Source organism: Nipponia nippon, unplaced genomic scaffold, assembly GCF_047370975.1.
Source record: "Nipponia nippon isolate SJK-2023a ecotype South Korea unplaced genomic scaffold, ASM4737097v1 scaffold_1, whole genome shotgun sequence".
NCBI classification, from domain to species: Eukaryota; Metazoa; Chordata; class Aves; order Pelecaniformes; family Threskiornithidae; genus Nipponia; species Nipponia nippon.
The window spans coordinates 119,669,037-119,684,028 of record NW_028262290.1 but is presented as its reverse complement, the minus strand read 5'-3'; the positions used below and the strand labels follow the sequence as shown (position 1 = coordinate 119,684,028).

At 38.6% G+C, this 14,992-nt stretch overlaps 1 protein-coding gene across 6 annotated transcripts in view; it reads left to right on the top strand.

Moving 5' to 3' along the window:
- DNAJC13 (DnaJ heat shock protein family (Hsp40) member C13) overlaps positions 1-14,992 on the top strand; it is a 57,697-nt gene that overhangs the window by 16,818 nt on the left and 25,887 nt on the right. For 5 of the 6 annotated variants that reach the window (XR_015707413.1, XM_087769852.1, XM_087769844.1 and 2 more), the window contains exons 11-28: positions 4-83; positions 160-329; positions 1,186-1,285; positions 1,541-1,648; positions 2,211-2,366; positions 3,123-3,179; positions 4,486-4,607; positions 5,812-5,887; positions 6,908-7,003; positions 7,156-7,299; positions 8,486-8,500; positions 9,004-9,086; positions 10,331-10,484; positions 12,691-12,794; positions 12,872-13,031; positions 14,086-14,148; positions 14,484-14,585; positions 14,758-14,862. Coding sequence is in view for 5 of the 6 variants with exons in the window: in XM_087769852.1 (XP_087625978.1) it covers positions 4-83; positions 160-329; positions 1,186-1,285; positions 1,541-1,648; positions 2,211-2,366; positions 3,123-3,179; positions 4,486-4,607; positions 5,812-5,887; positions 6,908-7,003; positions 7,156-7,299; positions 8,486-8,500; positions 9,004-9,086; positions 10,331-10,484; positions 12,691-12,794; positions 12,872-13,031; positions 14,086-14,148; positions 14,484-14,585; positions 14,758-14,862 (1,895 nt within the window). In the remaining variant the exon portion in view is untranslated. The remainder of the gene's footprint in view (positions 1-3; positions 84-159; positions 330-1,185; positions 1,286-1,540; positions 1,649-2,210; positions 2,367-3,122; positions 3,180-4,485; positions 4,608-5,811; positions 5,888-6,907; positions 7,004-7,155; positions 7,300-8,485; positions 8,501-9,003; positions 9,087-10,330; positions 10,485-12,690; positions 12,795-12,871; positions 13,032-14,085; positions 14,149-14,483; positions 14,586-14,757; positions 14,863-14,992) is intronic. The other variant, XM_087769826.1, reaches the window with a different exon arrangement.

The window sequence follows — 14,992 nt, the reverse complement described above, 5'->3', positions numbered from 1 at the left end:
CAGATGGTAACTTTGCAGATGCTGTGTTCAGGTTCAATGCTAACATTTCCTACAGTGGGGTACTACATGCAGTTACACAAGATGTAAGCATAAATCCTCTGCCCATCCTCTTAAGATGTTGTTAATGCATAAAGATATTAATTGTTGTTTCTTAACCAGGGTCTGTTCTCGGAAAACAAGGAGAAACTCATTAATAATGCCATAACAGCGTTGCTCTCGCAAGAGGGAGATATTGCAGCATCTAATGCAGAGCTTGAAAGCCAATTCCAAGCAGTAAGACGACTAGTGGCTTCAAAAGCGGGCTTCCTTGCCTTTACTCAGCTTCCAAAGTAAGTGAGAAGTTTCTTCAAGCTTGGAAGTAGTAGGTGACAATGGTTCTTGAGCTTTTGATGATGTCTTATCTTTAAAACTGAGAATTGGAGTTAAGCCTCACTTCTGAAAAAGACTGGAAGACTCTGTACACAATTGCTTCCCGTAGTATGAGGCGGCTGTTAGGCTTTAATGTAAACTGGGAATCCCAAATGATCATTAGTATGTAAAGCCAATTCTTCCTTTACTAAATACTCTCTGCCTTGAGTAAAATATGGTTTAATGTTTTTCCTAGTGAAAAACTTCTAAAAAGCACCTTCATCTGTCCTTGAAGTAGGCAGTTCTTCATTCTTAAAGTATGTTGATGCCATTGCTATCTTCAGTTCAACACAAAATAGAACTTGATGTTAGGGAGTTGTACTCCTACAGTAAGTACAGGCTGCTTGGAGTTTGTGTCTTAATTGGATAACATAAGGAAGCAGAAAAACTGCCTGATGTTCTTGTGAAAATGAAAAAGTCTGTGGAATATTTCTGACTGTGGACTATAGGGCAACTGAATGATGTGGAGAGTAACATACGCACTTAGTCTGAGACCTTTATAAAGTTCTGTTTCTCTGTGAGTAGTGTCCTGTACTATCACTATCCTCTAGCTATGGAAATATGTCTTTGTTTTGAACATCCTCTTGGCGTTTTGTTAAGTGAAGTCAATATTAATGTTTTCCTACCAAGGAATCTCAAATTTATGTAAATGTCAAGGTACTGGCTTGCCAAATGCACTGGAGGTAGGCCACTTTTGGTCCCTGATTGGACTTCTATCTTAAAACCAAAACTTCTGTTTCTTCTCTAATCTTGATGATTTTGCTTTCGTTTCAAAAGATTTCGAGAACGATTAGGAGTGAAGGTTGTGAAAGCCCTCAAAAGGAACAATGATGGAGTAACCCATGCCTCTATTGACATGCTTTGTGCTCTTATGTGTGTAAGTATTAAATGGCAGGTTCTTTCACTTTGGAATGTGTGAAATTCAGTCTACTGAAAGATGTGGAAATAGGAACTGCCCTTCAGCTTGCATTGTGCTCAAACATGAAATAACTTGTGGTACAGTAATTTCCTGCTGAACTGGAACTTGAAGTAGGATGTGCTTTTTATGGGTTCAGAGTGTGGCTTTTGGACTACAGCTGTTAAGAACTGGGGGTTGAAATGTGACTGCTTAGTGCATTTTTTTTTTTTATAGCCCATGCATGATGATTACGACTTGAGGCAGGAGCAGTTGAACAAAGCTTCTCTTCTTTCTTCAAAGAAGTTTCTAGAAAATCTATTAGAGAAATTCAATTCCCATGTGGTAAGTCAAATTTTGAAAACAGATAGCTTCTTTAAGTGCCTTTCCTAATTGCTATGGAAACACTTCTGTCATACTTGAATATATCTCTGAATATATTTGTACCTGCACTTGAAGTGCAGAAAATACAGCTATGTCTGGCACTGAAGCTTGTTCTAAATAGGTTTGGATCTTGACAGGTTAGAATGTAGTTGTCTATACTGCACAGCTTGTCATGCAACAAAGGTTTGCATGTTTAATATGGAAACTGGGTGTTCCTTTTTACTAAAAGGATAGTGTAAACTGGTACTTATGGGATTAAAAATAGAAAAAGTGATTTGTAGCACACCAGTATACGAGGTCATGAGTGTCTGATATGCTCTAGGAGCCAATACTTTACCAGAGTATTGCCATACTCAGAGTAATGGCATATTTTAAACTTTTAATTTTTGTTTGCAGACTATTTCATGGTATGGCAGGGAAGAGCACCTGCAGCATCATGAGTACTGAATAAAACTTACATGAGTACTCTCGGGCGGGGCAGAAACACTGTATCTGTATTACATACCTGTCTTCCTAATTTCAGGATCATGGGACAGGCGCCCTCGTAATTAGTTCGCTTCTGGACTTCCTGACATTTGCCCTATGTGCTCCATATAGTGAGACTACTGAAGGGCAGCAGTTTGACATGTTGTTGGAAATGGTGGCATCTAATGGAAGAACGCTATTTAAGCTCTTTCAGGTAAGATTTCATATTTCTTTTATTATTATCAGAAGCCTTAAGTAGTCAGTGAACATAAACTTTTTCTTGTTCTTCTGAAAGACAAATTTGTCTACTGTTCAGCTGGTTAATGTGCTTAAACCTGTTCTACTTTGAGTTTTTTAGTGATGTATTACTTTACCTTCAGATACTAGATTGAGGTGGTTATTCTATAGTGAATGATATGCCAAATCATTGTAGAATAGACTGCCTAAGACTTGTTTCTAGAAGCACTTTAAAATACCAGTTAAATGTTAAGCTAGATTCAGCAGATGCACAGACCTTTCTTTCTTGGAGAATCTGCCACCTTTTGTTTCTCTCTGAGTAAATGAGTTGAGTCACAAAACAAGAGTAACATCCTCTTCAGTAGTAAACCTACAAGAATTCTAGGATTTTTAGCTAAAATGTCAGTGCTTTCTTTCTGTAAAAACAGTGTGCTCTTCTGCTTCTTGGTTGGTGTCAGCTTGTGTCAGTTTCCCCAGCATTATTCCAGCTTCTCTAGTATATACTGCTGTTCAGTGCCAAGAAGTCCATCTGATAGTTGCATGAGAAATTCTTGGTTAAAGGTATAGGATAGGAACTCTTCCTGGGGCTAGCTTTTGCAAAACTGAAAGATTAACTTTTGCCCAGAACTGGAGGTAGAATAGCCACATAGATGAGTTAAGGAAACTAAATCACAGATGATCTAATCTTCAAATCTTGCACTTGGATAATTATTTTGTCAATGTTCTATTTTAGCACCCTTCTATGGCAATTGTGAAAGGAGCAGGTTTGGTAATGAAGGCAATAATAGAGGTGAGATTTTATCAATGTTACCTGGGATAGCATACTAAATATGTATTGTCTATTTCAGAAGTGCAGTTGCTTGCCAATAGAAGTTTGTTATATTAGCTTTTCTTGGGGGGGTGGGAGGGGAAGGGGGAAGGTGAGGAACAAAACACCTGCTTAATTGTGAGTGGTTTAATATAGCAACTTGCTTTATCTTACACTTGGGGGTTTGGCAGGCATGTGAGTTGGGACATTAGGTAGTGCCTTGCATGTTTTCATACTGCGGTCAAGGTTTGGCTGTTAGTGTTGTTTGTAGCTCAGTCACACATCTCAGAGCCGCCAGGCTTCTGCATGTTAAAGAGGGCCTCTCAAGGAGGAGAGGCCATATTTCTTGGGATGCATTGCCAGATGGAGAAGGACTGGGATTAGCAGGCCGTAGTGTCCTGGAGCAGACTAGTGATGTCAGCCTCTGTTCTTGTTCTTTCTGCTTCAAAAAAGAATGATTTGGCTTTGTTAGTTTCCATGCCACATGATGTATGGGCCAAGTCCATACTTCTCCAGGGCTGCTCATGATTGTTGCAGGGTGACCTTGCTAACTGACTCTCGACACTTCCTGTGTTGAAATTCAGGGCTAAAGTTAGTGCCTCATTGTATCACAATGGCTTATACATCTGAAATGCATCTAGTACTTTCTTGGAATGGAAGTGAATGAACACTTGAAATAGAGGTATTATAAGTCTGCAAATTTCCATTGATATACCTGATAATGTTAGCTAAAAGTTGCTATGCTGTTTATTACCACTTCTGTCATTTGAACTATAGTGGGACATGGGCAAGTAAAAATGCAGTGAAAGCTTTTTCTTTGTTCATTGCAACCAATGTATCTCAATTGAGTGACAGTCTTATCCATGTGGCCCTCTAAACTGAACAGCACCAGTTATTATTAAACGGTTACTGTTGACCATAGTCAAGCAACAAGCAGTTACTTGTTGCTGTCATTCTTTGTTTAACCCTAACTTACAGTTGCAAGGTGGAAGTGGTACTTGTAAATGTACTACCAACCTCCCGATCTATGATGGGAGACATGCATCCTACCCTGTTCAGTTACTGTCCTCGTAGATACAACTACCAATTATCTGGTCCATGGCTTTACCACAACTTCGATCAGTTACTGTTGAGAACTTGCACTTAAAGCCTGTCATACTATAGCTTCTGGGTTTTGGATATTAGTTGCCACAATTGATGGTTAAGAAGGCCTTGGAACTGTAGACTAAGATAAAAGCAGCTTAACTAAGATTCTTTCTTTAGTAATCATCTTGCCCTGTTTCCAAAGGAAGGAGACAAAGAGATTGCTACCAAAATGCAAGATCTTGCCCTCAGTGAAGGTGCCTTACCTCGTCACTTGCACACTGCTATGTTTACAATAAGCACAGATCAGAGGATGCTTACAAATAGGTATGTCAGTCTCACTTCATATATTATGTTTAAAAAGTCTAAGTAATGGCCTAGCTAACATTAGAAACATTGCGAGGTCAGGGAAGAAAACTTGCAGTTCCTTAGGAGAATATTTTATTTGGCAGCTGGTGTGTGTTTAGAGCAAGCTTCAGCTGAGACTGCAGCCACTTAATAAACCTTTGATTTTTTTATTTTTTTTTCTCCAAAATGAGACTTGGCTTGGTTACTCATTAAAGGCTCAAGTCTTGATTTTGATTTTTTTTTTTTTCTGGAAACATTCAGGAAAAGAAAAGGCAAGTAGAATGTCTGGAATGTGTAAAAAGGTTCAGCTTTATTATACAACTGTATAAATCCTGGTGTGCACACGCCTCAGACATCTTGCATGCAGTTAGGGTCACCCATCCCACCTGAGAGAGAAGTCTCCTCATACAGAAATCATTTCATGAGTTTAGCAGTTAGTAGAACTTGTGGTCTCTGAGACTGGGCCTTGAGGGAATGCTGAGGAGGATGAGTGATAATTCAATTATTTCCACCGAAATACAAGATTATAGAAGCTTTAACTGCATGTTCCTGAAGGACTTAGAATTACTAAGCAATGTAGTGACAAGTGGATCTTGTTGCCACTCTGTCATTCAGGAGAGACCTAGTATGAAACCTTCTGTGATACTAGTTCTGTTTGGAACTACTATTACGACTTGCTTGTAAGCAATGCTTCAATTCAATGCAGTGGAACCCTAGTGACAAATCTTGGCAGAAAGAGTCAGTTGGCATAGAAGGCAGGCTCCCAAAAAGACTTTCCTAGCCAATAACTGGTAGTAAGAGCTTCAAGTAGAGCAGTTAACAGTTCTTGATAGCTTCTAGACTCTAACTGTAACTTAAGATTGACTGGATAAACTTACACTTGGTCATTAGATGTTTTAGTTTCTGCTCTATTGCTCAAGTGTTCTTTTGAGGTCTAGATCAAAAAGCATGTGCTGCTACTGTTCCGCTAACTTCACTGGAACTTCTTAAAGGCAACACTTTAAAGCATGCTAAGCATATACTTGAACTGGAATAATATAATGCTTTGTGCTCTTACTTGCCCAAGAGCATGAAGCTCTTGCTCATCTTCATTTCACGAGCATGCTCAAGGTGTCAGTGTAGTGGTCTAAAAATCTGTTTAAAATACTAACTTGCAGTTTGTTAATTTCAATGGCTTTTTCAGGCAGTTAAGTAGACATTTGGTTGGCCTCTGGACAGCTGAGAACAAAACTGCTATGAACTTGTTGAAACGTATTTTGGTGAGTAAAAATGGAATAAGGAGTAGGGAAAGAATAAAATCTGAAAGCCTGTAGTATTAGAAAACGTGGGATAGTCTATATAGTAAACACATTCCCTTTCCCCTCCAAGGGGGAAGTCTATACTGGCATCTGCTGTTTGAAGGATATTGATGGCTAGTACAAAACATCTCAGATTCTTAAAGTATTCTGTTACTTTCCTGCCATTTTTAAAAATGGTGTATGACACACAACTTAAAAATAAGCTGTCTGGCTTTTTTTTTTTCCTTATTAAAAGGCCAAAAATGTGGGAGACATAGTAAACAGTCTCTAATGCTTAGTGCCAGTAAGAAATTAAGGCAACGGTTCTGTCTATGCTTTCATGCCTGTCCAACTTTGCTTATAACATAGCTAAATTTATATATTAGCTGATACTTCCTATGTTCTTTCACCCTTACAGCCTCCTGAAAGGTTCTTGCTTAAGTTACTTCAGTGAAACTAGTTCAAAGAATGGTGTTATATGGACTTACTAAATCTGGAAAAATACCAACTTTTAAATTCAAAATAGCAGTTCCTTCATTTTTGGCAGAGCAAACTGTCTTGATCTTGGTCACTATCTTCTGGAAGGCTTAGTCAAATGATACTATCTCATCTCTAATGTCACATGCAATGTTCAATCCATATCAGAGGATATAGATGGATTTTAGTGTTACAGTATTCATCCCCCTCAATATTGCAGTAGGATTAACTCTTTTCTTCCTGCAGTCCTTAGCTTCGTTAAGTGCTCCTTTAGGAAATGGGATGTAGGCAAGAGCTCTGCTGTACTGAAGCTAATTATGTGCCTCTATTGAATGGTTCTGTTGAGGATGGTGGCATTTCACTAACGAAACCAAAAAGCTACTGTAGCTTTACATACTTGCTTTAGAGCAGAATATAAACTCTGTTTTGAAATCTCTAATTTAAAGAAATGATCTTGTTACCTAATGTGATGGTTTCTGTTCCATTAGCCACACGTGTGTTTATACTTGTTTTAAATGTTCTTAGCCACCAGGTTTGCTGGCATACCTTGACAGTGCTGATCCTGTTCCTGAAAAAGATGCCGATAGGATGCATGTTAGAGATAACTTAAAAATTGCAACTGTAAGTAAATGTAGCTGTCTTACCTCTTCCGTTTATATAGATGTACAGTCTTAGTGACTTTTCTAATCCAGACACTTGACTGTTGCATCGACTTGCATCAAACGTGTTGATAGACCTGCAACTGCAAATAACTAATAGGATTTATTCTGCAGGATCAGTATGGCAAGTTTAATAAAGTGCCGGAGTGGCAGAGGCTGGCTGGAAAAGCTGCGAAGGAAGTTGAAAAATTTGCCAAAGAAAAAGTGGATCTAGTCTTGATGCACTGGAGAGATAGAATGGGCATAGCTCAAAAAGAGGTAAAACTATTTGAAACTCTGTTACAGGAGCTTGACTAAGTGTGGAGAGGAACACCTACAACTCCATGAAATCAGAGGGAAGTTTGACAGTAATAGAAGTGTAGGAATGTGACAAACTTCCTAGTTCTGCTTCCTTTTAGCAAACTCTCTGCCTTTTGCTGCTCTTCATCTTGGGTTAGAAATGGATTCCAGGGAGAATGTAAAGCAGGCAATTGGATTCCTTCAGCATATGTATTAAGCTTTAGCTTGTTCTTGCTTTAGCCAACCTTATCAAACTGAACTGCAGCTTATGTGCATTTCTTCCAAGATAATTATACAGAAGAATAGGAAATTCCTTGAAATATGGCAAAACTAGTTTTTAAACTACATTTGGAAGAAACTATGAATATTCTTTGCATCCAAAATGATGTACTTTATGCTAGTAGTATTTTAGTTATGGAACTTGCTTGAAGAAGCTTAGTATTACCTTGAATACAGGTATCTCGGTGCTTAAATTGCAACATAAGACTATACGTAAAATCATGGTTAAGACTGAAGCGATAAGTTACGGTTTTGATCTGATATAAGAGGATAGCTCAAACACTGCTTGAGTTCTAACTGTCAGTCTCCTCTTTAATTTTATTATCATGTTCTGTGTGACAAACTCTTTGAATTATGAGGCATTTCCCTTAACTTTCTTCAGTCTCCTGACTAAGCTTGTTTTTATGCATTCTGGAAATGAAACAAACTATTATATATGCAAGGAAGGATGAAGAGAGCAATGCAATGCAGAGTATTGAAAATGCCTGTCTTTATACTTGATGTGATGTAATAATAAGCTTTAATTCAGGAAAACCTTAACTTGGTAAAATCTAGCTCAAGTTTGGTGTAGACTGTGGTGCAGAATTTGGACAGGTAATATTTCTGGAATAATGGTGAACTAGGTTCAAAACAAAGTATTAATAGAGAAATGTGGAAAAAGGTGGTGGAAGGGCAAATTGCACTTTAAGCATCTTGTCTAGATACTGAGTTTAAACAATCATTTTTCTACCTGGATTTCTGAGCTGTTTAATTTCACAGTAAATGTATACAAGTGTAGCTTGGAAAAGGTAGTAGCAAGTTTGGTATTACCACTTTGAATTACTTCAGTGGCTGTAGCTTGTTAAATGTACCTTTTCTTTTTCTTCCAACTTTCCATCACAATCAGGACAGAAACAATATGGTGAGTCTGTATATCTCTGCCGCTTGTGTGGATTATGTTGCTCAGGCTTCTGCTTGCATGTGGTACCTTGTGTAGAGCATAACATTGATTTTGTGCTTGATCAAACTAGGGAACCTTTCAGTGGCCAAGTCAGGTTTGTGACTTATTTCTGTGACTTGCTCTAGATATTTCCTTTCAAGAGCAAAGCATTCTTGTGGGTTTCCCCCTCCATCAGCTTTGGAGCTGATGAGTGCTTATGGTGATGGGAACTAAGCTTTTCTCAGGGATAACTTGTTTCTAAATGACTGACTTGTTAAACAGCTGAAAGTTTCTCTGGTGTGATTTAACTTGGTGTAAATAACACTTGTGAAAGTCTGTTGCTACTACTTGCTAGAAAAGGAGACCTTATTAATGAGGCTTAACTTAGTGTGGCTTTTGAAGGAGTAAAAAAACCCATCTTTTTATTTTAAAAGGGAAAAATGGGGAGTATCTGTACTAACTTCCTAAATTTGGCTCTTTTGCAGAACATTATTCAAAAGCCAGTGATATTAAGGAAACGACGCCAAAGAATAAAAATAGAAGCAAACTGGGATCTCTTCTATTACAGGTAAAATACTGAGATGAGTATGGTGGTCTCAGATACAAATTATTACCTGGCTGGATATTTTTGTTAATATCTTCTGAGTTGGTGTGGCTTGATTCCAATTTCTGCCTGCCTTGAAACAGTGCAAGTGCTTTGTAACAGGAACTTGTGAAAAATGAAATCCTAAGATATACTTTAAGGATTTAGCTTGTCTTTAAGAAAGGGGGGAATTTGGAAAGCTTCTCAGATGTTATCAAACTACATCCTTTTTTCCCTCAAATCAAAAAGAAGAGCGAGTAACAAACTGCAGGTGCAGATCTGCGTGATGTTGAAGGCTAAGCAAAGTAGTACTGAAAATCATTGTAGTGTGTTGGTGCGTCAACCTGTAAGCTACTCAAGATGTTTTAACTTGAATTTGAATAAAAATGAGCTTAAGGCAGGCAAAGAGAAAACACATGGATACTGGATTTCAAATAGAGCCACAGGTCCTAAATGCAGCTTGCTTACCTGTGAGTTCTTACAACTATCAAAGTTTACAAGGGAGGGGCCTCCGTCTGAAAAAAGATATTATCACTTTACTTTGGCTAGGGGTGTTACGTTAAATGGACTAATAAAGCTTGACTCTTCAACAAACTGTGAAAGCAAGCTTGGGGGAAATTCCCTAAACCTAACTGTTTGATTCAGTGCTTAATGTTTCTAAAGGTCAAATATAGTCCGTTCTGCACAAGTGTTGCATGAAAGGAAGATTTGCATGCTCCTAAACTTTGAGTATTAAAGTGCTGCTCTCAGCCATTCTGGATCCAAAGGCTGTTTTGTAACTGCCACTGAAGAATGTCCACGGACTGTCTTGTGACACTTGAGACATCAACTTCTATTTTCCTGCATGAACTATTTTTTTTTTTTGGTTGGTTGTTTAAAACATACATTTGGTATGTGCATGTCTGCTGCCCTGGGTTATTGTTCACTTGCAGTCCTTGCTGGCAGATACAATGAATAGCTTGCACTTCTCCTGGTCATAAACTATATGCAGATAACCAATTGAGCCAAAAGGGATGACAACAGGCATGCTTTAGTCTAGGCTGACCTCCATGACTAGGAAAATGCCATACAAGTGAACAACCATAATTACTGTAACAAACTAGAGACCACTACTCAGTGCCTTGTAATTAAGGTCCACTAATGCTAATCTTCTCTAGCTTGCTAGCTGAGTCTTGTCTGACTTTCAGATAATGTTTTGAGGGGTTCAAACTATGTAACTTCTTTTTTAGATTTCTTCAGGATCATGCTAGATCAAACTTGATTTGGAACTTCAAAACACGGGAAGAACTGAGAGATACTCTTGAGTCTGAGATGAGAGCATTTAATATTGACAGAGAACTTGGTAGTGCTAATGTTATCTCATGGAACCATCAGGAGTTTGAGGTAAATGACCTACTGTAGGAGAAATTGCATATGTAAAATATGTCTACTTAAAATGTCACTTTTCTGTCTCTAACTACACGAGTGAATCTTGCGTTCGCAATCCCTGACTGCAAGCTAGAATTCTTTTGGGGCTATACTGCTAAGGCTTGAGGGTGTGAACAGGTCCTATTGTCCGGTGTCACTCTACAAAACTGAAACCTCTTCAGCCTGGGAGATGACACTGTAGAGGTGAAACATTGGTCAGAACCCTTGTCGTCTTCCTGCATTAAGAGGAAAAGAGAAGAGTTGGTGTTACATTGTTGTCAAGATAAGTCATACTTGTTCTTGAATGAGCCCTATGAGACTTGTTTTGGGTGGTTTCACAAGCCGCTTCTTCCTGATCGCAAGTTCCTTGTCTTTATTTCCTTTGTGTCTCAGTGATCCTAGGGCTGTTAAACACTGGGTTGCCGAACCATGAATAGGTTATGTGGCTAAAACCATGCTGCTCTGTAACTTACGGATCAAGGATACTGTTTTCACATTCTAGGAACAGCAGTACCTAATGTCAAAAGAGCCCTTCAGGCTTCTGCAAAGCAATTGGTATGGTCCTAATTGGCTTTCCCAAAACAACTTGCAAGATGTTTTCAAGTAATGTGCTAATAAACACTTTCTGTACTCTTATCTCCAGTATTGTTATGGTTTCACACAGTTTTAATTACTGTGTAACGCTAAAGCAAAGTAAGGCCACACTTGAATTCAACTGTATGATATTCTTAGATATTCCCAATGCCATCCTTGTCACAGTACAGCTTTCTAGTTGAAATTTGAGCAGAGGACTACTAGTGAAACAAGAGTAAACTGCTGCTTTTGAGGAATTCTCAGTTGACTACGCTGGCAAATTGGAAAGAATTGCAAGACATCAGGCTGATGCTTTAGGAGAAAGAACTATGTATGCAACTTATCCCTATCTCACAGCTACAGATTACTTCTTACCTTGATGCAGTAAATAGCTAAGTTTGGGTTGGTTTTTTTTGCACTGCCATTTAGCTTTCAAAGTTTCCTTCAGGTATGGGTCAGGCGCAGGACTTCTAGGTGCCACAGTATCTGCTATCCCAACTCTATCTCTGTGCTTTAGAGGTGCTAACTGGGGCAGAATCAAAAGTACAGATTTGAAACTTAGTAATACAGGCTTCCCACCTGCACTTTGTGCTCCTGTGTGGTTTATGCTACTAGAATGTATTCACTAGCATTCTTGCAGTTACAGCCTGGGCTACTCTGGGACTGGCTTGGGGGGGCTTCTGTAACATGATCTTTGAACAGCTGCTGTGTCAGAGATTTGCTTTTGAATATTTTAAATGAGTACTTTATCAGGCTATGCTGTAAGTATTTGAACTAACTACGTAGCGGTGACAAAGGCTTCTCTGTCAGCTGTCGAACCTGTCACTTTGCCAAGGGGGATGGTGGCGGTGGCTTGAGACTGCTCTGGAAGTGTACTAGTTAGTGGGACATCTTTGTATCTTGTGCTGTGGTCAAATCTGGAGATAACTTTATGTGGTCTCATGACAGTGGCCTGCAAACTATAGATAAGAAAAAAAGGCTGCGGAGAGCGGCTTTTGTGGTATGTTAGAGGTACCTCTAAATGAGGTGCTTGCGAAACGCTCAAAACCACTGAGCATTGAGGCACATGGTTAAATTTAATGTAGTTGCTCTGAAGTTAATGGTGGCTCTCATTTGTGCAATTTGACTTCAGCTTCTTGGTGTGTATACCGATGCCTCTAGGCTTTTATTACCCAGCAAAATAGCAAGTATAACTAGTAATTAAGTTGTGCTTATGTTTCATACTTGTAGTAACATTGGGTGAAACACCTTGCAATAGAATAACTACTTATTAAAGCTTGAGTCACTGAATACATCATATATTATCCAAGTTTAGTTAATAAAGCCAGCTTATACTAGAAACAAGTAACTTAAAGGCTGGAAGCTGGTATTTCAGTAAGATGAGACGCTTCTTTTGTTCTGGGGGGCAACAATAGCTTATGGCATATATTTTGTAGCTGTGTTTTTCTTTTACAGCAAACTTGCAGATTTCAATATTCCTCAGACTGTAGGAAGGGTTGCTAATGTTGTTGAGTTTATGGATGCAAGCAAATACAGTAATGTTATGCAAGCAAAAACTTAATAAAGGAGAAACAATATTTACTGTTAAGTAACTTGTTCTGTGTTACAGGTAAAATACGAGTGCCTTTCTGAAGAAATAAAAATAGGGGATTATTATCTGAGATTGCTACTGGAAGAAGATGAAACTGAAGAGAGTGGAGCAATCAAAAAATCGTGAGACACTATTAAAATCCTATCTCATTCCCAAGGTCTCAGTTTGTTTTCTTCACTAAAATCTCATCTCTTTTTAGATATGAATTCTTCAATGAACTCTACCATCGCTTCTTGCTTACTCCAAAAGTGAATATGAAATGCTTATGTCTGCAAGCATTGGCCATTGTTTATGGAAGATGTCATGAAGAAATAGGACCGTTTTCTGATACTAAGTACATTGTTGGGATGTTAGAAAGGGTAAGAATTATTTAAAATTACTTGATATAGTAGTTAACGTACAGCTAGTCCAACATATGTTCAGATCCTTCAAGTTGCCGTGAAACCCAAGTTTTGGTTTTACAGAACGTGAAGCTGCAGCATGAATACTTTTTTCCATGCTGTCACCAAGTGTTCCTAGTATTTCCCCTTGATTCAGTTGAAGTTTCAGAAAAAAACCTGCTGATCATAAAGGTATTTCAAACTAGTCTCTTTATATCTGCATTTTGTTGGCCTTAGCAGGTTTTCAGGCTGTACAGAAATAGTGTGAAGGAACTTTGTGTGATGTTAATTTTGTGCTTGCTTTTGAAAAATGCACAAGCGTGAAGCTTTTTAAGAGGACAACCTTGTTCCATGTCACATGATTTCAATATATTGATTTCAAGAGTAGTAGCAACAGCCCCAGACCTAATGATAATGATACCTAATGGTAGCCTTAGATGGGCACGTGTGATGGATTAGATTTTTAGATGGGTTAGTGGTAACCACTTTCTGTTAAGCCTCTGTTATGTCTGACAACTGATGCAGCTTGCAAAAATACATTTCCATGCAGTCTGAAGAAGAGGTTCTTTGCTATCATCAGTGTGCGTTTTAGATCTGGCTGTTGTAAAGGAAACTGAACCAATGCAGTCTCTTGTTATTTTGCCCTGAGTCTTGATAGTCTCACCAGAGATGTAACATCAAAGACCCATTCTGTCTGCTGGCTGAAAGCATTCTCTTTTTCCCTTGTATTTGCGTTAACCGGCTCACTGGGGAATCCAAACACTGTCCCTTTAAAACAATGGATTTAGCAGAAAAGTGGGTTGGAGTGTCAGACCCAGAGCAACAAAGGGAATGGAGGACAAGGCCTTTCCTCCTCAGTGGCAGAAGGCTACAATTGTTAGCTGTGCATGAAACTGGACACTTAATAGTCAGCAGTGTTATCCTGGGCATGAAAAAGGTAAATGAGTCTTTGCAGGTGCAACTGTATTAACTTTCAAAGGTAACTTTTAATATGCACTATCAAATACTAATTTGTTCTCTCCTGCTGCAATAGTGCACTGATAAGCTTGAGCGGGACAGATTGATACTGTTTCTCAACAAGCTGATCCTTAATAAGGTAAGGTGGCTATGTACCCTTAACAGTAGTTTATCGGTCTTTCAGCTGTATAAAATGGTCTGAACTAGTCTTTCAGGGTTAACTTAAGCAAAAATTCAGGTCTTGAGGAAGTCTTAAAACAACATTTCATACAGCTTTCTGGGATGTGGCAGTTGCTATTTACTGGTGGAAAAGCTGAAGGAAATGTGTGGATATTGTGGTGTTTGTACCATTCTAGTCACTAGAGAATGATTTGACTTTTCTCATGGCGCTTCTTACTTGAATAAAACTGTTCAGTACATGTAACAGCTCTTATCTAGAAAATGCTTGCGTTAACTCAGTTCATTCGTTAACAGAAAAATGTGAAGGACCTTATGGATTCAAATGGCATTAGAATCCTTGTAGATCTGCTTACTCTGGCACATCTTCACACAAGCAGAGCTACAGTCCCTCTGCAGGTATGTGGCCTTTGTTTCTTACTACTCATACATTGCTTTGCTAAAAGGACAATTCCTAAATAAAAAACAAACAAACAAACAAAACCAAAAACCAAACACAATGTCCTTTCCACATTTCCTGTAGAAATGTGATATTTGCACTGAAGCTAAAGCTATTCTTATCAACTTCTAGAGCAATGTGATTGAGGCAGCACCTGATATGAAGAGGGAGAGCGAGAAAGAATGGTACTTTGGCAATGCTGACAAAGAAAGGAGTGGTCCTTACAGCTTTCAAGAGGTACCTGTTGGCTTCAAACTCTCAAACTTGACAAATTATTTCCATTCTGGTGACTGGGTGTGTTTCAAACAGTGAGAGGGAAAACTGAACAATGCTAAACTATATTCTCAAAGTAACTCTTTAAATCAGG